Below are 26,124 nucleotides of genomic sequence, written 5' to 3' on the forward strand. Positions count from 1 at the left end.
GGCGGAGGGCCAGGGAGTGAAGAAGTGGGGAGGCTGCAGAAGGATTATGTTACGTCCACTCTAGGTACTTACTGCAGGTCAAGCAAAAGGAGTTAAATGATGGGGTAATTTTTTTTTTCTGACCTTATTGTTGACGTTTGAGAATGTTTTTAGAAATTATTGCAGGAGAAGAAATTTGGATTTCTAAATTCTCCTCATTCTGGACAATGCACCAAGCCATTCTCCCCTCATTGATGAGCTTTCTGAAAACAAAGTGTTATTTTCAACGTTTCTCATTCAACTCATGGATCAGGGTGCAATAGCAGCTTTTAAAGCTTATTATTTAAAGTGCACATTCAGAAAGCGGATTGCAGCTTAGGGGGATGAGAACAGTGTTTTTCAATTTTGGGAGAACTTTAACATTAAGGATGCTATTGGCACCATTGTGGACGTTTGGTGTGATGTCAGTAAGGACTGCTTGCATGCAGTTAGGTGGGAGCTTCTTCTAGATTTTCTTCATGATTTTAAAGTTGAACCATCAGAGGAGCTTCCAGCAATCAAAAAACAATTTGTTACTCTTGCAAACTAATTTGGATTTGAAGAAGTGGAGACTGACCCGCAGCAACTTATTGCTCCAATGGGAAACTGAAGCTCGAGATGAAGGCAATGAGTCCAGGATGCAGCACCACGAGAACTTGCCACTTCTGCTTTGTCTTCTATCCTGAAGGAAGTTGAGAAGCAGTTGCAGCTCTTAGAAGACAATAGAGAACACAGCAGGATAGCAGGTCGTAGCATAAAGTTGTGACAGATAGGAATACAAGGCAGGTGGTGTCACTGTGATATTCAAGGACGACATCAGGGCAGTGCTGAGAGATTATATAGATTCTATGGAACATGAGGTCGAATCCATTTGGGTGGAAGTTAGGAATTGCAAGAAAAAAAAGTCACTGATAGGTGTAGTCGATAAGCCACCAAATAATGTCACATTGGGGCGGGCAATAAACAAGCAAATAACTAATGCCTGCAAAAATGGTATGGCTATTATTGCAGGGAATTTTAACCTGCAAGCACATTGGTCAAACCAGCTCAGTCAGGGCAACCTCGAGGAGTTCGTTGAATGTTTCCGTGATAGTTTTCTTGAACAGCATATAATGGAACCGATGAGGGAGCAAGCTACCCTAGATCTGGTCCTATCTAATGAGACAGGGATAATTAATGACCTCATGGTCAGGGATTTTCATGGTCAAGCAGTCATCACAGTATGGTTGAATTTAAAATACAGCTGGATAGTATGAAGATAAATCCAATACTATGGTCCTGTGCTTAAATAAGGGGGACTATGACAGAATGAGGGAGGATCTGGCTAAGGGAGGACCTGGCTAAAGTAGAGTGGAAACAGAAACTTTATGGTGCAACAGTTGACGAGCAGTGAAGACAATCAAAGAAATTTTTCAAAGTGCTCAGCAAAAGTATATTCCAGCAAGAAGGAAGCACTAAGAGGATGGGTAATCTGCCATGGGTATCTAAGAAAATAAGGCAGGCTATCAAAGTGAAAGAGAAGACATACAAAGTGGCTAAAAACAGCAGGAATCTAGAAGATTGGGAAAACTTAAAACAGAAAGCCACAAAAAGAGCTATAAAGAAAAGTAAGATACAGTATGAGAAAAAAACTAGCGCAGAATACAAAGACAGATACAAAAGTTTCTATAAATATAAAGAAATGAAGTAGAGTGGCTAAAATAACTGTTGGTCCTTTAGAGGATGATAAGGGGCAGTTAGTCATGGGATATGATAAAATGACTGAGGCATTGAACATGTACTTTGCATCAGTTTTTTTACAGTGCAGGACACCAATAACATGCCGGTAAGTGACAAAGAGACAAAGGTGGGTGAGGACCTGAAAATAAAATATGATTACAGAAGAGCTAGTGCTGGGTAAGCTAAGAATAGGTAAATCTCCTGGCCCTGATGGAATGCATCCCATGCTACTAAAAGGGATGGTGAGAGAAATAGCAGGTAAACTGATGGCAATTTTTCAGACTTCCAGAACCTGGGGCAGTCACAGCAGTTTGGAAAAATACAAATGTGACACCACTGTTGAAAAAGGGAAACAGACAAAAGATGGGGAATTTTAGACCAGTGAGCTTAATCTCTGTAGTGGGAAAGACGCTTGATTTTATTATCAAAGTTGTAGCAGGACATCTCGAAAGAAATTGCCCATTGTACAGACGCAGCATAGGTTCATGAAGGGCAGGTCATGCCTCACAAATCTTTTGTAATTCTATGAAGACATTTTAAGCAAGGTGGACAAGGGGGACCCAGTGGATGTGGTGTATCTAGATTTCCAAAAGGCCTTTGACAATGTGCCACTGCATAACAGAAGAATGTGTGCTGTTAGGGGTAGAGTATTAGCATGGATAGAGGATTGGTTGACTGACAGGAAGGAAGGAGTGGGGATAAAAGAGTGCTATTCTGGCTGGCAATCAGTAACTAGTGGTGTGCCTCAGGGATTGGTGTTGGGACCACAATTATTTACAATTTACATAGATGATTTGGAGATCAGGACCAAGTGTATGGTGTCAAAACTTGCCAATGACACTGAGATGTATGGAAGAGCAAACTGTGCAGAGGACTGTGAAACTTTGCAGAGGAACACAGATACATTGAGTGAGTGGGCAAAGGTCTGGCAGATAGAATATAATGTTAGTAAATGTGAAGTCATACATTTTGGTAAGAGTAAAAGCAAAGTAGATTATTACTGGAATGGTAAAATGTTGCAGCATGCTGATTTGCAGAGGGACCTGGGTGTCCTTGTGTATGAATCGCAGAAGGTTAGTCTGCAGGTACAACAAGTAATTAGGAAGGCAAGTGGAAGTTTGTCCTTCATTGCTAAAGGGATCGAGATTAAAAGCAGAGAAATAATATTATAGCTGTACAAAGTGCTGGTAATGCCACAACTGGAATATTGTGTGCAAATTTGGTCTCCTTACTTAAGAAAGGAAGTACTGCCACTGGAGGGGGTGCAGAGGAGGTTCACTAGGTTCATTCCAGAGTTGAGGGGTCTGAGGAGAGGTTGAGTAGATTGGGATTTATATGCACTGGAATTCAGAAGAATGAGGGGGATCTTATGGAAACATAAAATAGAAAGAGATAGGATGGTTCCACTGATGGGTGAAACTAGGAAAGACCGCATGGCCTTAAGATTAGAGGATGCAGGTTTAGAACTGAACTGAGAAGGCCGTCTTCATCTAGTGGGTTGTTAATCTATGGAAATCCTTGCCCAGAGAAGTAGTTGACGCTACTTCACTGATCACTTTTCAAGCTAAGGTTGATATTTTTAAAAATAAAGAATTTAAGGTATATTGTGAAAACACAGGTAAATGGAGCTGAGTCCACAAAAAGATTAGACATGATCTTATTGAGTGGCAGAGCAGGCTCAACGGGCTGGACGGTCTACTCCTGCTCCTAGTTCTTATGTTCTTATCAGGCACCCTATGAACAAATCCTTCACGAAAGAAGAAAGATGGCAAAACAACTACAACTAGATGCCTTTTTTAAGCCAACCTTCAAGAAAAAGTCTGAGGACAATGAACTACAGCCATTCACTTCTGGACTAAATATTTTCTTTCATTGTAACCCTGCACCCAGAACTGCACCTGAAAGTGATGATTGAAGTGATGATGACCTTCAGCCCATCTTAATACAATACTGTAACTCAGTAAATTCAAACTTCATGAAAAGTTACATTTATCGTATTATTTCATTAAATTGTATGATTTTAACATTTACATTTAACATTAACACAAATGCTATCATTTGTGTTAGGCTAACTACTATTTTTGTTTTGACTTTTACTGATATTTTTAATGGCTTGCCCTAAATTTGTTTTTCGCATAGGCCCCATTATTTCTATTGCGCAATTTTCTAGAACACAAGGTTGCATAAGAACATAAGTACCGTGTCATAGCAGAACAGACTGGACAAAAGCAGAGATGTGGTGGCAGCATAGTAGATGGTAGAGAATGTTATCTCAGAGAACAACTGATCCTTAATCAGATGGACCAATGGGCCGAGGAGCAGCAGGTGGACTTTAGTTTAGATAAACGGGAGGTGCTGCATTTTGGTAGGGCAGAACTTATATCATAGAGTCAGATATGTACAGCACAGAAACAGACCTTTCAGTCCAACTCCTCCATGCCGACCAGATATCCCAACCCAATCTAGTCCCACCTGCCAGCACCTAGCCCATATCCCTCCAAACCCTTCCGATTCATATACCTATTCAAATGCCTTTTAAATGTTGCAATTGTACTAGCCTTCACCACTTCCTCTGGCAGCTCAATCCATACATGTACCACCCTCTGTGTGAAAATGCTGCCCCTTAGGTCTCTTTTATATCTTTCCCCTCTCACCCTAAACCTATCCCCTCTACTTCTGGACTCCCCCACCCCAGGGAAAAGACTTTGTCTATTTATCCTATCCATCCCCCTCATGATTTTATAAACCTCTATAAAAGGTCACCCCTCAGCCTCCGACGCTCCAGGGAAAACAGCCCTAGCCTATTCAGCCTCTCCTTTTGGCTCAAATCCTCCAACCCTGACAACATCCTATACACTTAATGGTAAGATCCTGGGGAGTGTTGCTGAACAAAGAGACCTTACAGTGTATGTTCATAACTCCTTGAAAGTGGAGTCGGAGGTAGGGAGGGAGGGTAGTGAAAACACCGTTTGGTACACTTGCCTTCAGTGTACTGATTTAGAGGTCATGTTGCAGCTGTACAGGAAATTGGTGAGGCCACGTTTGGAATACTGTGTTCAATTCTGGTCCCCTGCTATAGGAAAGACTTTGTGAAACTTGAAAGGGTTCAGAAAAGATCGACAAGGATGTTGCCAGGAAAGACTGAAAAGGCTGGGGCTATTTTCCCTGGAGCAGAGGCTGAGGGTAACCTATAAAAGCTTATAAAATCATGAGGAACATGGATAGGGTGAATAGTCAATGTTGTTTGTGCAGGTCAGGGAGTCCAAAACTAAACAGCACAGATTTAAGGTGAGAAGGGAAATATTTAAAAGGGTCCTACGGGGCAACTTTTTCATGCAAAGCAAAGTGTATTATGGAATAAGTTGCCAGAGGAAGTGGTGGACACTGGTACAATTGCATTTAAAAGGCACCTGGATGGGTCTATAAACAGGAAGGGTTTACAGGGATATGGGTCAAATGCTGGCAAATGGGACTAGATTAATTGAGGATATCTGGTTGGCATGGACTAGTTGAACAAAAGGGTCTGTTTCCGTGCTGTCCGTTTCTGTAACTGTATGTAACTGTTGAGGTTGTATAGGGCTCCAGTCAGATCCTATACTGTGAGCAGTTTTGGGCCCTGTATTTAAGTAAGGATCTGCAGCGTTGGAGGTGGTCCAAAGTTGGTTTATGAGAATGATCCTGGGAATGAAGGGCGGGTCACGTGAGGAGCAGTTGAGGACTCTGGGTCTGTACTTAATGGAGGTCAGAAGGATGAGGGGGGATCTCACTGAAACTTACAGATTACTGAGACACATAGATAGAGTGGAAGCACATGTTTCTGCCAGTGGAGGAGACGAGGATCCGGGTTCACAACCCAAAGTGAAGGAATGACTCGTTTGAACTGAGATGAGCAGGAATTTCTTCAGCCAAAGGGTGGTGAACCTGGGAAATTCATTGTCGCAGGGGGCTGTGAAGGCGAAGTCATTGAGTATATGTAAGGCAGAGGTAGGTAGATTCTTGATTAGTAAGGGGATCAAGGATTATGGGGGAAGACAGGAGACTAGGGTTGAGCAACGTATCAGCTGTGATCAGACTTAAATGGGCCAAATGGCCTAATTCTGCACCTATGTTTTATGGATAAATTTATGTTATCCACTTTGGCAGGAGGAATAAAGGTGAACCTTTTTTCTTAAAGAAAAGGTTGAGAGAAAATAAAATTTGATGATTTCCAAAGGAACTTGGATGTCTTTTTTGTTTCCCCAAAAGTCAATGAAAGCTAGCATGAGAAAGGCCAACATTATATTTGCCTTGATCTCAAGGAGATATGAGTACAGAGTAAAGAAAATTTGCTTCAATTTTCTGCAGTGTGGTTCAACTGTTTCTTGAACACTGTTTGCAGTTCTGGTCCTCTTGCCCAAGGACTTTCCATTCACATACTGTACTGGAGTTCATCTGACTGATTCCTGGGCATCTGGGATTAATCTATCAGGAGAGATTGGGGACACTGGACCAGTATTCTTTGGAATTTAGAAGAAGAGGCAATGCCATAACAATTTTAAAAATGTTAAGAGACAGATGACACAAGCAATAATTCTCTGGATATTGGGTTTAGAACTAGTGAACAGTCTTAGAAGAAAAGGTAAACCATTTATTCAGCAATGAGAAGGAACTTCTTCACTCAGAATGGTGAAGCTTTGGAATTCTCCACCTGGGAAGGTTGCCCAAGTTCAGTTAAAATAAGCTAAAGACAGTGGCTGATAGATTTCTAGTTACTAATAACTAGGCAAAAAGGATTATTGCAGAAATGTGTCAACCATGATCTGGAATGGTGAAGCAGGCGCCAGGTTAAATAGCCAACTCCTGCTCCTGTATTTCACAGACATACCTGAGCACTTGTACATTGCCAGATAGATTAACAGAGTCTAGATTAGAGTGGTGCTGGAAAAGCACAGCAGATCAGGCAGCATCCGAGGAGCAGGAAAATCGACGTTTCGGGTAAAAGCCCTTCATTTCTGATAAAGGGCTTTTGTCCAAAACGTCGATTTTCCTGCTCCTCGGATGCTGCCTGACCTGCTGTGTTTTTCAGCACCACTCTAATCTTGACTCTGATTTCCTGAAGTCCTCACTGTTGCCAGGTAGATTGACAGCTTAACTGAGGATTTTTTTAAGTCTGGACCACGAGCACTTAACTCAAAACAAAATGCTGAGACACAGCCTGCATTCAGCATTATTGCCAGAAGTTAATTGTAACTGTTTAGCTTGGTTTTCTGTGCCCACATCTTGAGCTCTATGATCACTGAGAATAGATACTCATGAAGTGTCCTTCACCTATTACTTTGTTTACTGCCATTTCTCACTTGCCCAAAGCTTATTGTGACAGCTATGTCTTTCAAGTCTCAGAGTTCAGTCAATGGTGCAAATATCATAGTAACACATTTTGAAGCTCCCCATCTCATTACATTCTGTGCCCTTCCTACTTACAGCATGCTCAACATGGAGCAGTACAGATTGCACAAATGAGGAAGACAGTACGTGGTAACTGCAGGTTTTACCCTTGATAACATCTGACCTGCAATCATGAGTTGTCACCCTTCATTTGGCAAAAGCACATTTTCAGAAACAAGGAATAGCTGCCTCATTTGGTGATTGTTCCAAAACTTTGTGTCATTCCACAACTTCACGAAGGATTTGCACTGAGAATCCAGCAGTAAAGTTTCACCACACAGGGATCCTGACCTGTCTTGCACCTGTTTTATTACTTCAAAGTCTGCCATCTTACATATGAGGTTTGTCAATATCACCTGGAAAAATGTAGTCACCGGGTTGGTACTCCATCATGACACTAAGTATTCATTCCTTTCCCCACCATCATACTCTGGCCTGCTTGATGGCTCATTCCAAAGAACTAAAACACCCTACCTAACACATTGACAGTTCACATTCAAGAAGCAGTTCATCCCTAAGTAACAAGGAACTGGCAATACATGTTGGGCATACAACTGATCCCCACATTGCATAAAGAAATTGTTTTTAAAAAAAAAGTGTACCAAAATCCAGTTACAACTATCCTTCAATTTTCCATTAAGTAAATAAATAGTCATTTCACACAGCTGGATGAGAAAAGAAACATCATCATTTGAATAAAACATTTTGCACCCCTTTTTGCCTTAATACAGACTTCAAAGACCTCAGATCATAGCTGGCAGGTTCTTTTTTTTCTTTTTACTTGGTTTGCAGAAGAAACAAAGTGAACAACATACTTTGGTGCTTAGGTGATGAGCTCCATCAAAAACAATGCTGGTGTTGACACATTTACATCCGAGTCAACCTCTCTCTCTCTCTTCTCCCAAGCTACTCAAATACTGGAATATGCTGCCAGTTGTTTCTCATGCCTCCCTTTCTACTCTTCTTTATCTTCTTCCTCTTGAACCACTCTGACATGTTCAATGTCATAAACCTCACTCTGATTTCTCTCCTATTATCTTGATCTACTACTTTTATAACCTAACTATTGCCGGATTTCCAACATAAGCACTTTGTAGGGTCATTCAATTTCGTGTGCATTCCTCCTGCTTTAGGTCCAGCGTAATATTTTCCGGTTCTAATGAAGAGTTTGTACTTGAAACATTAACTCCTCAGTTCCCTTCCTGCCTCCAAAGTGCATCCAGATTGTTGGTTTTATTTCAGATTTCAGGCAAATGCAGTTTTGTTTAAAAAAAAACACACTAAAGCCATGTCTCTTAAATATGAGGAATAGAAAAAGCTTCCAAACTTCATACTGGTTTGCACAGAAATCCACAAAATATACAAAGAGAAGAAATTGCAGTAATGGCCACCATCCAAACGAAGTGCCAACTTCAGCAGCTCTGCCGTAGAAAAGAAATTGAATGGAGGCCAAAATGTTTGCATGACCTGTAAGATACTTCTACTTTAGCAGGATGACTGAGACTGCAGATAATAAAATTTGCACCAGTAATAACACGTAATCAGAAACAGTTCAAATCCAATTTAGCCATTGGAAGAATATGTCCTTTCTCTGGATCTCATGATCCATGTCATATGCAGTCAGTGGATTCAATGTGATTTCATTAGACACAAAGCAGATCTGCAACTTAAGTAAACTGACAGAAATGATGACACAGCACTCTGATGGCACTCCCCAGCTCAAACCCTATCCTGTTAATGCTATTATATCGCAGTATATGGAATAGCAGGTTTATATTCACCAAGTTGCTCAAGAAAGAAAATAGCACCAACTAATGGAACATGCCTATCACATTAGCATACTTCATGATGTGAGTTAAAGGTAAATGTGGCTTAAAATTAAGATGGCAAATCATACCAAGCTATTCTTAAACGATTTATTGTTATGACAGGTTGGAACCAGGCTACAGTTGGTACACTGCTGAGACAACTTCTCTCAGAAAATCATATTTCCAATTCTTCTGTCTTCTGATATTACGCCGTTATTTCATTGGAAAGGAGCAATAATTGCAGAGGTGACCAAATAGCTATCAAGTTTCCAACTTGACTGAAATGACATTTATAATGGTGATTTGGTGTTTTTTTTTAAAAAGAAAACAAAAAAAATGTGTATCACAAATATCAACTAACAAAGAAGTTTTCAATTTCTAGTCCATTACTTGTGAAGTTTACCTCAATTTATTTTCTTCCTTCTGTAAACTGCACTACGCAAAAAAATGCAAATAGTTGATTTTGACTCTTACTTTCATCTTTTGCACCAATATTTCCTGTATTTAATATGAAATTTACCTTTAATATCTGAAATATTCAAGTTAAATTTTATTCTAAGATTAAACAGAACAAGTTCATCTGGCACATTAAGACCACCTGCGTATTGATCAACGTAATTGCATTGTTATTTGATGACTTATACTAATGAAGTGAAAACTCTGCATTCTATTGGCTGTAATTTATTTTCCCAACAAGTCGTGACTTGAAAAATCTACTAACCTTGTGCCTGCATTTTAGTACCACCCCATAGGCTCCTGCAAAATAAAAAAAACAAATTATACCTTAGAGCATTGAAATCATACATCTTAAACATTCCCCTCCCTTTTCAGCCCTTCAACCAAAAGCTTCCTCGTTGACAGGTTTCAATTCCAGTGATAATGATCATGTTTCAGTACATAACTCCATACTGGAGTTACTGAGTCCTTGTACACCTGACAAGTAACATCAGGCTCTCTGATCTCATGCAACATTACAAGTAGGGTTAATTGTGATGTCAATACACGTTCCGAGTCGGATTATCTGCATTGTGATTAGGAGTAAAACCTCACTGGTGTATGCCTGGCTATTTCAGAGGCACTGTGCTTAATTCTTGCCTTGTTTAAGTTAATATAACAATCACAGACGACGTGATTTAGCTTGAGACATAATTTGTTTGTGTGGTTCAGCTTTTTAATGAGCAAATGTATGGGGCGAAATGGCAGGAGTAAAATAAAATGTTAAAACACATTCAGTTGGGCTTCACAGCACCAGAGACCCAGGTTCAATTCCCACCTTGGGCAACTGTGTGTGGAATTTGCATGTTCTCCCAGTGTCTGCGTGGGTTTCCTCTGGGTGCTCCGGTTTCCTCCTACATTCCAAAGATGAGCAGATTCGGTGAATTGGCCGTGCTAAATTGCCGTAGTGTTAGGTGCATTAGTCAGGGGTGAATGTTTTGCATTGGGTCTGGGTGGGTTGCTCTTCAGAGGGTTGGTGTGCACTTCTTGGGCCGAAGGGCCTGTTTCCACACTATAGGGAATCTAATCTAAATATATTTGTTCCTTCATTGCTTTGACAATTCTTGCAAAAATACAGATTACAAATTTGTAATTGTGGGTTACTCATCACTTTGTTAGCGTCCTGAAGGACAATTAAAACAATTAATTGGCATGAGAACCATTTCTTTCATCATCTCAGTCATTCCTTGAACTGCATTGACATAACCCAAGTTGGTAAGCAAATAACTTTCTAGGAAACAGCCAATAGCAAACCAATTTCCCAACTTCAAGACCCTCCAGCCAGAGGTTTGCCATGTCTGAATAACTTTATTTTAATTTCCCACAGTGTGGAAATAGGCCCTTCAGTCCAGCAAGTCCACACCAACTCTCTGAAGAGGAGCCCACCCAGACCCATTCCCCTACACCTAACACTACAGGCAATTTAGCATGGCCAATTCACCTAACCTGCACATCTTTGGACTGGGGGAGGAAACAGAGCATCCGGAGGAAACCCACGCAGACACGGGGAGAATGTGCAAATTCCACACAGACAGTTGCCTGAGGCAGAAATTGAACCCAGGTCCCTGACGCTGAGAGGCAGCAATGCTAACCACTGAGCCACCGTAACTTGTTTTTCAATATATAAGCTTTCAGTGAAAAACAAACTTAAATGTCACAACCCTTTCCCAAATGAATCCAAGTCTCAACAGTTTAAATTTAAGCATATTTTAAAGCCAATCATATTAATTCACTATCAAATGAAAAATTACTGACTCAGATTCTGAACACAATAGTTCAGAATGTGTTAAGAGATGAGCATCTTGCTACCTGCTTCATTTGTAACAGCTTTTCTGTCATCCTTCAACTGAAAAAATGTTCACATTGTAAATTGTTCTTGTCACAAGGTCAAAAGGTGATCTGAAATCTTGGCTCATTATGGGACCAGCACTATATCTAGCAACTGAAATTAGCTGAAATTTAAGGGTGGATAAATGAACAGAAAGTAAAGAGAAGGAAAGAGAGTGCTGTACAGTCAAATTAGGTAAAGGAAGATAAATATAAAGTAAAATTGGAAAACAAAAACAGGCCAGACACAGAACTGAAATGAAGGACAATCAGGTTTTCAAGTAAAATTTTGAAAACCCTCACACCTTGCAACCCTGCAGCAATTAGATTACATTTTTAATTCATCCCATTTGAACCTCTGAGGTTAAGGAGCTGTGCAGAAATATAAATCTCAACATAAATACTTTAGATGGCCCTCCCTTTATTTTCTTTTTACATTTTTCATTTAATCTATTTTTAAAGTACAAATGCAACAAGTTCATAAAGCTCTGTAGCTTTTTGCAAAGCTAAAAACAGAGGAGCAAAAAAATCATCTATTTATGGTATTGCCAATAACTCCCTGTACAGTATCTCCTCCTTGACACAAATGACAGTGTGTACCTTTGCCATTACATTACCATTAAATTCTGGTAAAATATGTTTATCTGGAGAATGTTATATTAAAACAAACACTTATTCACATCAATCAAAACTCACAAACTTACCTTCACCTACAATTCCAAGGACTTCAAATTTATTCATTACATCACCAATGTCAGGAATCTTCATGAAGACAAATTTATCTGACAAATATGATCCCAAATCACATTGCAGTTACGGATTTTCAAGTGTAAGTTGCTGCAGGCACGTATTGTGCAGTGTCCATAAAGCCACGAAGTCCAACAAATCAAATTTGCATCCTTCATATTTGTCATAATCTAGTCACAATGTAAACCCATCTGTAAGAAAGAATGTTTGTAATTACCAATTCTGAAGGGATTCTTCAAGTACAATATCCTACTTGGAAGTGAAAAGCTTATCTTTACTAATTGTGCTTCAGAGAGACATGATCACATTCCAAATTGTACTTAAACATTACAATAAAAAACTGTGGAATAGCACACATTCCATTCGATATGCATGCTAAAATTCTTAAATTATCTGAAGATCCTGCAGCTTCTACTTGGAAATCTTTCTATCAAAGGTCTATTGCTTCATGGACAAAAGGAAATTTTCATAAACCTTCCCATAACCCTTAATTGAAAATAACTTAAAATTCCTACAAGTTCAATATCATTCATCAATTTTAGCATTGCTTCAAAGGCATGCTCCAGCAAGTTTCAGCACAAGGAATGCGGACTTTTGGGAATGGGAAGAGGCATTTTCCAAAAGTGATGATTAGCCCCTGAAGTTACACATCAAACCCACAATACCATTTGAATTTGGATTGGAGCTAGAAAATACACTGGCATCCATCCAGAAGCTTTTACTGACTGAACTTCAGTTGACACAAGTACATTTGGATAAACTGACATAAGTAATGTCTCAAGGTACCAACAATAACCACTGAAAACATGGCAGATTTATTTTCTCATTCTAAGTCATAAAGCTGGTAAAATTAATATCTAAAAGAAACTTAATCATAAATCAGTGTTATTTACTTTTCATCAAATAATGATTCAGACAAGTTAACAACCACTCAGCATCAGTTTAATCCAGGAATTCCTCAGCAAATAAGGAAGTGGAGAGGGCAGAGTAAACAATTAAATAGTCCAGTCAGAATAGAAGAATCTATTAGTTTTCCATCAGGGTACTTTTCTTTATTATGAATAGTTTTGTAGCCAGACATAGTGGTATGATATTCCACAACACACTTCTAAAGGCTGGTTATTTGACCATGTAACAATTTCTGCTGTGTACGTATGCTCTCAAAATACTATGAAGTGTTTATTCTACAAACTTTATCAAAATGTTGCATTTACTGTTACATCCAACATTTATCCAATTAATTGGTTTTTCTAATAGCTTCACAGATGTGGCAGTCACTGGCTAGGCCAGCATTTATTGCCCATTTTCACATGCCATATAGGTGGTCCTGGTGAGATGCCTTCTTGAAACTGCTGCAGTCCAGAGGGTTAAGTAATCGGGTCCACATTAACCTCTGAAGAGCATACCACCCAGACCCACCCACCTTCCCCATCCCTGTAATCTTGCATTTCCCATGGCTAATCCACCTAGTCTGCACATCCCTGAATACAATGGGAAATGTAGCGTGTCTAATCCATCTAAACTTCAAATCTTGAGACTGTGGGAGGAAACCGGAGCACCCAGAGGAAACCTAAGCAGACATGGGAGAACGTGCAAATTTCACAAAGACAGGGTGCCCAAGACTGGAATCGAACCCTGGTGCTGTGAGGCAGCAGTGCTAACCACTAAGCCACCACGCTGCCCATTGCTACAGTTGTTGCAGTATACCTTGAAAATGGTACACTACTACGTCATGCACTGGTGGTGATGGGTATGAACATTTTAAACTATGGAGCAAGTGTAGTGCTTTGTCCAGGATGATTCTGAGCTTCTTGAGCAATGTTGGAGCTGACTCATCCAAGTTAATTCCAAGTACTCTATTGCCTTTCTGACATGTGCCTGATATATGTGGACATGCTTTAGGGAGTTCTATCACAGTATTTGTAGCATGGAGGTATTTATTACCAAAACAATTTTAAGTACAGCTGCATGTCAAGCCATCCCCTTAAGTTGTACTTAGACTAGCAAAGGAAAACAGCAAATTCACAAAGATTGCTAAATGTTTGTGGGCATCTACTTTTGGAGGTCAGCAGAAAAAATTCTTGCTTGGTTGCTGACTGCAAAATTGAGGCCACGAACTATTTGCTTTCCTTTCACTACTATTACATAAGAAAATGACTTACAAGTTGTAGCTACAATGCCATTTGTAAGATTATGGTTGATCTAACTGTGCTGTCAACTATACTTTCCTGCCTGCCTCTATATCATTCTCAATCAAAAAATTATTCAACTAAGCCTTGAACGAATCCAATGATATTTCAAATAATCCATAATTATTTGTAATTACATAGTTCCAGGTCATGATGACAATTGGCAATTTCATTATCAGATTACTTAAAATTATTAAAGAACAATAAGGGTAGACTTGTCCTTCACTAAACTCATTCCTTTTCATCAAGTACAAATTTCTTGACTACATAGCCAATATCAGAGATTCATGCAGCATGGAAATAAAGATGCACATAATAATAAAACAAGACTTCCATATCGAGGTCCATGAAACCTTTTTTATCTTTCTGATTTAGTTTTAAAAACACACAATTGAGATAAATACAGTTCTTTGCATGTTCTACAATTTAGGAATCTGGTATGATTGTATCTTTCAGCCAAGATACTATACCATATAATCAGTCGTCTGAATATCTTTTACATTTGCTTATACAAAAGCAGCCCCATCAGTTCTGACATCTTCCATGTGGTTCACAACTTCCCACTTATTTCAGCAGGGTAGCAGTTCACACTGGCCATAATTTCATGATCATATGACTAGGTTCACATAATACCACAAAATTCCTACACGTAATTAGTAGAAGCCGCAGAATCCACTATGTGGAAAATTTCAGCTGGCATGTTTCACTTCTATCTGCAGATTTAAGAAAAAAAACAACTAGCAATTATACAATAGACAGGTGCTCTCTACATTACACATTACTGCAAAGCATATTGACTCAAGTTCAACTATAAAATTTAATAAATACATCATATACACTGATTCTTCAGGTTTCTCTCACCATTTCAACCTTGACAAATAAATCAAGTTTAATGGGATTCCCACACAAAATTAAATAAAAAATGTTTAAGTTGAAACACAAATTTTTAAAAAACATTTACAGCCAGGGTGCAAACAAAATATTTTTTGCATTACTAAGGACCTAAACTTGCATCCCAGCCACAAGTTAATATTCAGTGCACTTTAATTTTCATCTGGCCCATGTTTACACAACATACTATGCCACACACCATCCTGGCTTGGAACTATTGCGCTGTTCCTTTCCTGTCAATGGATCAAATTCCTGGAACTTCCTTATAGAATTCTGGATATACCTACACCAAATATTACTGAGCAGATCAAGAGAATAGCTCATCACCTTTATCAAGGACAGTTAAGGATTAGCAACAAATGCAAGGCTAGGCACCAAGATCCATATCCACTGAAGGTTATTTTTTAGAAAGGGCATCTGTTGTAATTTCTGTATTACTTTCTCATTTCTCCAATCTTCTAGCAATATATATTCATGTAACCTATACAATAAAATTAATTGCTAGATACAGAGTTTGGGAAAAATTCCCATAACACAAGATCAATTATTGGGGCTCCACCATTCTGCTGCAATGCTAAAAATAGTTTTATGCAGTCAAAGTCAGGACTTTTTTTTTAAAAAACTTATGGAACATTCATACTAACCTACAAAGCAGACCAAAGTCAAGATTCTGTCACATGTTCTCATATCAACCTTTCAATTTATCTTTATTTCCATCCAATTTATTCTAACTTCTCTTGGCTTTATCCATTACATTCTGACCCACATTAATTTCAGGATGGAAACAAACCTTTTAAGACAATTTTTCACATCATATCAATTCATAGTAATAATGTGACTTGATTCAATTGGAGATCAGTGAAACACCGAAAACAAAAAAAATGATCTAAGGTGTTATACACAAAATGAAAAGACGGAAAAGCTGCTGCAAATCTTGTTTGACACTAAATGTTATCACTTAGCAATTGTGAATCCTTCATTTTAACAATTTGTTCAGCTGGTATCCATTTTTTTAAGATAAATTGTGTTTTCATAACATGGAAATAATAAAATAAATAAAGTTCTTGGTGGATCAAACACCTTACAAAGTAGTAAACAATGACAGCTTTCCAATCTCTGGATTAGTGAATAACCACTACACATTCCTGATTCTGTTAAATATTTCAGCATATTTTTCTGAAAGTACAGATAGTCTAATCTGGTCAGAATATCTTTATAAAGAGAATCTATTTAATGTCACAACCTTGATGAAATTTCCTGAAGATAGCCTAGTCCATTTTCAACTGTTGATGTATTCAAAATGCCACACTAACATGAAAAATAAAATTAATATAATTTATCTTAAATGCTTAATCACCATCATGAGCTTCCTAAGGGACAAACAATGTATTGACATAAATAATGCAATAGCTAACAAACCTTCCAAACTTCACCTCATTCATGGAGTGTCTGATCAGATTGCAATACATGTAAGTTAACTTTTCTATTTCTAAAGCAGTATTTTTAGCGCAACTGCCTCAATGACTAAGTAGGGCAATATAACATCTGTTCTCTGATTAATGGACACTGGATTGTTACATTCTCTGCAGGATCTTAATTAGCGGGCATCAGTATGGAATTACATTCACAAAACAACTGTTTAATTCATCTCAAAAACAATCACTAAATTCCATCGATAAATACCTTCTTTATAATAAACAATGAAGTTTACAATTTGAGAATAATCAAAAAGGTTTTCTCTCAGATCAAGAGATTTTTTTGGGTGAGGACATCATGGGAAATGAAACAACACTAGGTCAACCAAGAGGAGAAATTAATCCATGATGTAACTGAATATCGGAAAGACTCAAGGGGATGAATGGCCTATTTATTTTTCCAATGTAGATCACAATATTAATCTCTGAAATTCCTACTTCATCTGCAAGGTAACTGCTGTTGATATCCAAAACAAAATGGGAACATAAAGCTACTGGAACAGTAAATACACTGTCACAAATATGCTGCAACATAATCTTTTGGTTAATTAATTCACAGGATGGGGGCATCACTTGCTAGGCCAATATTTATTGTCCATCCCTAAACTATCTAGAGAGCAGTAAGAGTCAACCACATTGTTCTTGTTTTGGAGTCACATGTAGGCCAGACCATTCTGGATGGCAGTTTCCTTCCCTAAAGGACATTAGTGAACTAGACAGTTTTTCCAACAATGGAGTCATTGTCATCATTAGACTCTTAATCATAAGCTATGAAGATATGATAATGTACAATAAGTGGTGGGGTATTATTTTTATGCCATTTGCTTTTCTCCTGAAAATACTAATGGAAAAGGGGAATTTCATTTGAGATGACAGCGACTGTGATGAACTTTACCACCACATTCTTCTCAGTTCCTTTCTGCCCTTTAAAAAAACAAATCACTACAACATCTTTTCCACATTGTACAGCTGTGGATCGAACAGTGTGCAATTTCACCCTTACATATCCATTTACCAGATAACATTCTCCTACTACTTCTCTACTGGTAGTCATACTTAACCGTTATTCCTTCAGGAGTCTATTCCCAGCTCCTTTCTGCTTTACCTTTAAATTCTGCCCCTGCTGCAACATCCTCCAAACAAATCCCATCAGTTTCTACATGCATGCTGATGATAACTAGCTCTATTCCCAAACCATCACTCCTGTGCACTCCTTTGCTCCAGCATTGTCAAGCTGCCTACCCAACACACAGTCCTAAACAAATCAAAATTTTGTCCAATTGAACTTGCACAAAAGGGAACCTATTGTAATAAAACCTAAGTACATCAGATGAAGGAGCTATGAAATAAAAACAGAAAATGCTGAAGAAACTCAGAAGATCAGGCAGCATCTGTGGAGAGATAAACACTCTTAAAGACTGCATGATGTGGGTTTCTCCAGCACTTTCTTTTTATTTTGGAAACTATTGTCTTTGACTCCTATCACCTTCATTCTCCAAGGATTTTCCCTTCTCTATCTCTGTAAGCTTTACTCACCTTTAAAATCTCAGAGGACTCTAGGCCTTGATACTTCTTCCAGTGTCTTGAACATCCTCCATTTTCTTCAGCCCACAACTGGCAGCAGGTCCTTCAGCCATCAAGACCCCGAGTTTCAAAATTCCCTCCATAACTATCTCCATTTCTCCTCAATTAAGACACATCACTGAAGTTAATTCCTTAACTTTACTTGTCTTGTTATGTTTTGCAAGATGTCAATTTTTGCCAAGAATCATCTGAGAATCTCTTATTCTGTTGAAGCTGCCACATCAATACAAATTTTCTATTTGTACCAGGAATACTTCTATCCGCATGGAAAAAGGAATTGCTTGAGAGGTTTCATGACGTGATTTTATGACTTAAATAACATGAGGATGTTGAATAAAAAATGCAGAGGAATCAGAGCAAGTAGATTAGATACATGTATGAGAAAAATGTATAAGCAAGGATTAGAAAATGAAATTACGGCCAGGAATTTTATTATAGGAGAAATAGGAGAAAGCACTGAATAAAATCTGCATAATGTCAAAGATTTTCTTCTCAAGTGAAAACATTAGTATTGAAACTGCAGCACAAGAAAGAGTTTTTGTTGAGAATGTCAATAAACAACTATTGCTAGTCAGCCCTGCTCCTACATCCCTACAATTGTCCCCTCCCCTACACCCCAACCTTTGTCATCATTCATTTAAATTAAACTTTGTTTTTTCCAAATGTTAAAGGCTGAAGAATCATCAGGTAGTCCCTTGGAGTTCTAAGTCACATTTCAATTAACCAGTTGTGGCAACACATTTGATCACTGTAAAAGAGTTTTAGATTTCATTAACAGTCAAACAGAGATTATTTAATAAATAAATCCACCTTTCATTGAAGACTAAAATCAAAATGGAAGACAGTGCTCCTGCCCTAAAGTTGTTGCATTCAACAGTGATTCTTGAAGGCTGTAAAGGGCCTAAGCAGAAAATGAGGTGCTGTTTACCCAATTTGTGCAGGATGTCACTGGAATATTGTAACAGGCCGAGGATAGAAATGTTGGCATAGATACAAGATTTTTTACATAAATGGCAAGCAACTAGAAGATCAGGATAATTTTACAGACAGGACAAAGGTGTTCCACAAAAGGATCCCCAGTTAACATCTGGTTTTGCCAATGTAAAGGAAACCTCATTGTGGCCAGCAAACATGGTCAACTAGATCGAAAGAAATGCACATAAACAGCTGCTTCACCTACAGATATATTTGGGACCTTGGACCGTGAAGAGGGAGGAAATAAAAGGGCAAATGTTAGACCTTTTGTAATTCCACAGGAAGGTGACATGGGAGAGAAATGAGAGAGAGAAAATTAGCCATGATAGAGGAGTGGTCCATAGTGTGATGGAGTGAACAGTCCCCATGGGGTGCTGACAGTGGAGGGAAGGAAAAGGGAAGATGCATTTGGTGATGACAATTTGCTAGAGGTGGTGGAAATGACATCTTGAAAATGGAAACTGCTGGGGTGAAAAGTGAGGGCAAGGGCAATCTTGGTCCCGTTTTGTGAATGAGTGCAAAGGGTGAAGGCAGCAGTGTGCTGTAAAGTGGTCAGACATGATGAGGACCCTGTCAAGAATTTGTGTGGGACATAGCAGGATAAATCTAGTTGAGGAAAAACAAGAACATGCCGAAGGTGTCACTGTAGAAGACAGCATCATTCGAACAAATTCAATACCGATGCCAAAACTAGAAGAACTGAATGAAGTTCACGCAGGAGCCAGTGTGTGAGGAATGTAGTCAAGGTAACTGGGAATTGGTGGGCTTGCAATGGATATTGGTGAACTATCTATCTCCAGATATGAATTGAACCAGGTGAAGGAGAAAGCAGGATGGAAACTGGATGCAAAACTGATTCATTTTCCAATTTCAGATGAGACCTGGAAGAAGCACTGATTGCATCATCTATGTACCAAAGAGTTGAGAGTGGTGGCCAGAGTAGAATTGGAACAAGGAATATTCCACATAGACCACAAAGAGACAGACATAACTTGGACCCATGCTATAACCCATTGCCACACCTATGACTTGGAGAAAGGGAGGCAAGTAAATGGAGAAGTGGTTCAAAGAAAGAATGATAAAGCCACATGGAGGAAAGGGCTGGATGTGGTCTGTTTTGGACTCCTTTCAAGGAAGCAGACAGCCATGAAAACATCCTGATGACAAATGAATATTTAAAAGAATTGTACATGTATAGTGAAGAGGCAGCAGCAGACTGAAGCCAGGACACTGACAAGTGTGGAACTGACATAAAGCATTAGAAGAGCCTCAAATTCCTCTAGAATTAAAATTAGAATCCCTACAATGTGGAAGCAGGTCCTTTGGCCCAAAACGTCCACACCAACCCTCTAAAGAGTAACCCAGCCAGACCCATTCCCCTACATTTACCCCTGACTAATGCACTCAACCTAAACATCCCTAAACACTGTGGACAATTGAGTATAACCAAATTTCTCAGGATAAGGCCCTGACCAATGAATGGCTACCAACTATTTTGTTGAGATTAAATAGGTGCAGTGTGTACACGTTATACAGTCATTGTCAGACAGCAGGGAAAAAGACCCTTCAAGGAGAAAGTGAGGTCTGCAGATGCTGGAGATCAGAGCTGAAAATGTGTTGCTGGAAAAGCGCAGCAGGTCAGGCAGCATCCAAGGAACAGGAAATTCGACGTTTCTTCCTGATGAAGGGCTTATGCCCGAAACATCGAATTTCCTGTTCTTTGGATGCTGCCTGACCTGCTGCGCTTTTCCAGCAACACATTTTCAGAAAAAGACCCTTCAGTCTAACCAGTCCATGAAGACCATAATCCCAAACTAAATTAGTCCCACCTGTCTGCGCTTAGCCCATATTCCTCCAAAATTTCCTATTCATATACTTATCTAAAATGTCTTTTAAGTATTGTAAATGTACTACTTCCACTGGAAGTTCATTCCACACATGAACCATTCTGTGTAAAAACAATTGCCTCTCATGTCTTTTTAAAGTCTTTGCTCCTCTCACTTTAAAAATATGTTCCCCTCGTCTTGAAAATCCCCACTCCAGGGAAAAGACACCTGCCATTCATTTTATCTATACTCATGATTTATAAACCTCTATAAGGTCACATCTCAACACCCTACGCTCTAGTGAAAAAAGTCCCAGTCAATCCAGCCTCTCCTTATAACTCAAACTCTCCATTCCCAGAAACATGCTGGTAAATCTCTTCTGAACCCTCTCCATCTTAATAATATCCTTCCTATAACAGGGTGACCAGAACTGGATACAGTACTCCACAAGAGGCCTCACTAACATCCAGTATATCCTCAGCATATCATCCCAATTCTCATATTCAAAAGTCTGAGCAATGAAGGTAAACATGCTAAATGCCTTCTAAACCATCTGTGTGATGCAAACTTCAAAGAATTATGTACCTGAACCCCAACGTCTCCGTTCTACAATATTGGCCAAGAGTTTACTTTTAATTGATTCTTTTTATAGAATGCAATACCTAGCATTTATCCAAATTAAACTCCATCTGCTACTCTTCAGCCCGATTGATCAAGATCGCTTTGTAATCTTAGATAATCATCATTGTCTGCAAAGAACAAGGCCCTGTGTATTAATTTATGCAGTTTCAAATAAACGCAGGCCCAATTGACAATCCTAAACTGTTTGTCAGTATAGAATTTAAACAAAAACTAGCAGTTAACTGTCAAGCAACATTAATTGGTGCATTCTCCATAGCAACACCTCTGTCGGAGTCCACTTTCCCAACAATCAGTACTATCCTTTCATGTGGTATTAATCTTGGTTTTTCCTTGAATTAAATTTTCATGGAACAAACACAGAAATTGCTGCAAAACTCAGCAAGTCTGGCAGCAGCTATGGAGAGAAAGCAGAGTTGACTTTTTAGGTCCAATGAGCCTTCTTCATAACTGTTCACTTGAAAAACACTAACTTTGTTTTCTCTTCACAGATGCTGCCAGACCTGAGTTTCTAGAGCAGTTTTTGTTCTTGTTTCAGATTTTCAGTGCTGTTTGATGTTTTTATGTCTTGTGCTGATGGGCACAAGATGAAAAGGTTTGACAAGAGGTGAGTTTTTCAGCCAAGCTGTACGAGCAAATGCATATTGGTAAGAAAATAAATTGTAAGGGTGCCTGCAAGGTAATATGAGTGAGCAAAAATCTAAGAGGTGAAGTATGTGGGAAAATGTGAGAGTGCATAATTTTGCCACGAAGAATAGAAAAGTAGAATACTATTTAAATTAAGGAATGTAAAACCGTGACATGCAGCAAAATTGCAGTGTCTTAGCACATGAATCACAAACAGTGAACATACAGACATCCTAAAGTGAAATGAAATCTTGGTTTTGATGCAAAGCAGATGGAATATAAAAGAGGGGAAGTCTACTACATCTATGTGGGGGTTTAATGAGACTGCACCCAGAGTACAGTGTATAGTTTTGGTTTTCCTTCCTAAGGTGGAATACAGTTTCAGTTGACAGGCTGAATGCTGAGGGAATGTTTCACCTAATGGAGGAATCCAGAACTAAGGCACGTGGTTTAAATAGAAGAGTCTCCCAGTTAGGCTGGAACTGAGGAATAATTTCTTCTCTCGGAGTGTCTTTAGTCTTTGGAATTCTTTTCCACAGAATACATTGGATGCTGAGTAATTAAAAATATTCAAGACTGAGTTAATGACATTTTAATTGACAAAGGAGTGTCAAGGGTGGGGTCAAGTTAGAAACTGCAGTTTAGGCCAAAATGAGGTCAGACATGATCTTATTGAATTGCAGAGCAGGCTTGAGGTCATTTGGCACCTCAAGTCTGCTCTGCAACTCAATAAGATCATGTCTGAGTGGTAGTTCCTATTTCTTATGTTGTTATGATTAGGCATATGTAGCTACTTTACCTACTTTGCTTTCGCCCAACCTGTTCTGGATGGTACTACTTTAACATATGCACGTTTAGTGTTCCCTTACTTCTCTAAATCAAACAAAAAGGATTGTGCCTGGGAGAACAGTGTGTGATCATTCCAAAGTTCTATACAATACTTGCTGCAGAATGGTATATATTCTAAATTTTGAGTCGCCAAAAAAAATTAGAGCACGAATTGAGAACACAATATGGATCTCTATCAAATAAGGTAGTGTCAAATATCTATTTGAAAGGTTACACAAATGAAGTGTTAGCTTTCATTTTTCCTTCCATGGATATCCCTGACCTATGAAATATTTTCAGTTGTCAGGTCCTACTGGCCAAGAACGAGTGAGAGAAATAGCAAAAAGTAGGTCACTTCTGTGGCTGGAATGGTGTGCAGAATAATGTAGAAGTACATCGTAAATAGGACATCACCAGTGGTAATTCTGAATTGAGTATAACTTGCATAAAATACCTATGCAACATTAAAAAAGAGAGACAGGAAATGAGTCATTAAAAGGAAAAGAGCCAGTAGCAATCAGGCCACAAATATTTTACCATGTTACAATATTTTTCAATTCGCTTTACCACAAGTCTGAAAGGAAAATTCCTTATTTGATTTCGAGCGGGGGGGGGGTTCACTTGAATTATTCTAAAATACAATAACAATCAGCAGAGATTTATTTTATCCACGCGTTGTTCGATTTTATGACACTTTCACAGGAGCTCTAAATAAAACTGCCAGCATATAAACCAAAACAAATTCAAGACACAACTTCGATGGATTAAGATCTACGATTTCAGAGTGTGGTTTTGCAAAATAGGTCAAATAATATCCACAGACATGATTTACATCAAGTTCTCTAAAATAATTACACAAAACATGCAAGGTAAACATAACATACAAAGCAGGAGACCCAAGAGATAAAAGCATATCTTTGGGAGTGCGGGGGAGATGAAAAAAAATTCTACCGGACGCAATCGTTGTGGTCCCAGAAACAGAATAGTTGGGGCAATGGATGCCCTTGAAAATGTGTCAACAGGTGAAAAGGTTCAGATCAAAACTGACAATCGCACGGCTGCGGATATCAATTTCCCGGAAAATCACGGCAAATAACCATGTGAAAAATAATTTATACCCGCCCCAAGAATCCCAAGCTGCAGTTGCTCCCGGAGCTGGAAGCTCTCGTTTCTCCTGCACGACCCGGGCTGAAGGAGCTGAGCTCGGTGACTCAAGCTGCGCCGCGCGCCGCTCTCCCTCCCCTCTACAGACCGGCGCGAGCGAGCGGCGACGGTTGGAGCGCAACCGTCCAATGTCGGGGAACTGGCGACTCACCCAAACAGCTCCCCCCCCCCCCTTCTTCTTCTTCTTCTTCTTCTTCCTCCTCCTCCTCCTCCTCCTGGCTCACACCGCGACAGGAGGGAAAGCCAACGAGCGAGCGTGCAATGGCATTTACACCCCGCCCTCACCCTCGGCGACCAAAAAAAAACGGACCCGGTTCGACAGAAACCGTTTCCAGCTCCAGCCGCCCTCAGTCACTCACCCGCGACGAGAACCGTTCAGCTCCGCGACAGCGACCACTCAACGGAGCCGCCATGTTCCAATGCGTAACCGCGCGACGTCGGGGCATCGCGTGCACGGTGAGTCACGGCGGCGGCGGCGGAGGATGGAAGAGGAAAGGACCCGGACAACGGGAGGTGAGGGCTCCCTCGCCCTATGCTCTCTACCACATCCTCCCTATACCTGGATGCCTATTCCCCTCTTCTCCCTGTACATGGCAGTGCCAGGACTCGAGCGGTCCTTGCCCTCCCAAAATACAGCCTGGAAGAATAGAGGGTGAACACCCCTCACCCCCAGGTAACATTTTTTTTGTTAAAAACACCGGGATTAGTGTTTCTCCTTCACCCCCCACCCCCCAACAACACGTCGGCTAGCATCGAATGGTAAAAGCGATAAACAAAAATCTTTCATAAGGCAACTTTATCCAATAACGTACAAATAACACAAACAAAAACTGGTCATTCTTGTCAGTTCCCGAGTGCTTGTTGTGCTCTTCCCAGGGTTCAATGTATGGCTGGTACAGGGGCTGCTGATTTTCCCTGGAAGGACTGCCGCCAACCATACCAGATGCCCTTGAGCATCTCTGCTACCTCAGGGCCTTTCTTTGGCCTTCCAACATCAAGATCGGCAGCAGTGTGGGTTGCTTGATCGAAAGGCAAGAGCATTCATTGATTGGCAGTGGTCGGGGCACAATTGCTGATATCCTGATTGATACCGTCACGGGTGCAGAGCTCATTGCTCAGAGGAACATGAAAGTTCTCAAGCTATCTGCAATGTCTGTGGGGCAAAATTTGAACAATCTTAGGAATCTGTTGGACCGTGTAAAAGCCTGCATCGCCCATTGAGCAATGTGATCTCAACCTATGATGACAGCAATCAGAGCCTTTTTGACAGCAGCAATCTCATGATCTCTACCTGAGCTGCTGCAGCAGTAAATCATCAGAAAGTATCCTCCCATTATGCGTGAGCTCATTATCAGAATTTAGAAAAGGAATGCAAAGGGGCCTATTGAGGGGAAACAAGGTGTGGAGGAAAACAAGTTTTCCCTGTCACAAAAAAAAAGTTTTTTTTTCTTGTTGCGCTTTACCATAAGGATTGAGAAGAAAGTGGGAATAATGCAATAACTTACTTTCATTTTCTCTACATTCACCAATGCCAGTTCTGTGGAATTTAATATGATAGTTATACCATCTCCTTGAGAGCACCAAAAGATTGTAGACAAGTTGACTCTCTGCTGGGTTTTACATTGTGGGTTCAGGGGACTGGAGTAAGCAGCTGTTTGGTGAGGTTCCGCATAAAATATGATGCTCAGTTTCACGACTCTGGCTAACCACTGAGAATAGACCGAACTTTTTGAAGGTAGGTATGTAATGAGTTTTATGCTTTTGAAAAAGTAGCAAATATCAAGTAGAAAAGGAAAGGTAGGGGACAGGTGAAGCAGAGATTAAATTACAACAATGTTAAAGGTCGTGGCAAGAAACAATTGGTCTAGAACAAGTATCATAAGCAGAA

General features: G+C 39.6%; 1 protein-coding gene across 7 annotated transcripts in view; it reads right to left on the minus strand.

Moving 5' to 3' along the window:
* cdkl5 (cyclin dependent kinase like 5) overlaps positions 1-25,379 on the minus strand; it is a 150,055-nt gene extending 124,676 nt beyond the window's left edge. For 4 of the 7 annotated variants that reach the window (XM_060833446.1, XM_060833445.1, XM_060833443.1 and 1 more), the window contains exons 1-3: positions 24,596-24,785; positions 11,996-12,229; positions 9,691-9,725 (exon numbers count right to left, since the gene is read on the minus strand). In XM_060833446.1, coding sequence (XP_060689429.1) covers positions 9,691-9,725; positions 11,996-12,059 — 99 coding nt within the window. In that variant the 5' untranslated portion in view covers positions 12,060-12,229; positions 24,596-24,785. Of the gene's footprint in view, positions 1-9,690; positions 9,726-11,995; positions 12,230-24,190; positions 24,362-24,387; positions 24,526-24,595; positions 24,786-25,048 lie in introns of those variants that run through there. The other 3 variants (XM_060833442.1, XM_060833441.1, XM_060833440.1) reach the window with 3 other exon arrangements.
* Positions 25,380-26,124: the final 745 nt, after the last annotated feature.

This window comes from Hemiscyllium ocellatum, chromosome 12 (genome assembly GCF_020745735.1).
Source record: "Hemiscyllium ocellatum isolate sHemOce1 chromosome 12, sHemOce1.pat.X.cur, whole genome shotgun sequence".
Taxonomy (NCBI): Eukaryota; Metazoa; Chordata; class Chondrichthyes; order Orectolobiformes; family Hemiscylliidae; genus Hemiscyllium; species Hemiscyllium ocellatum.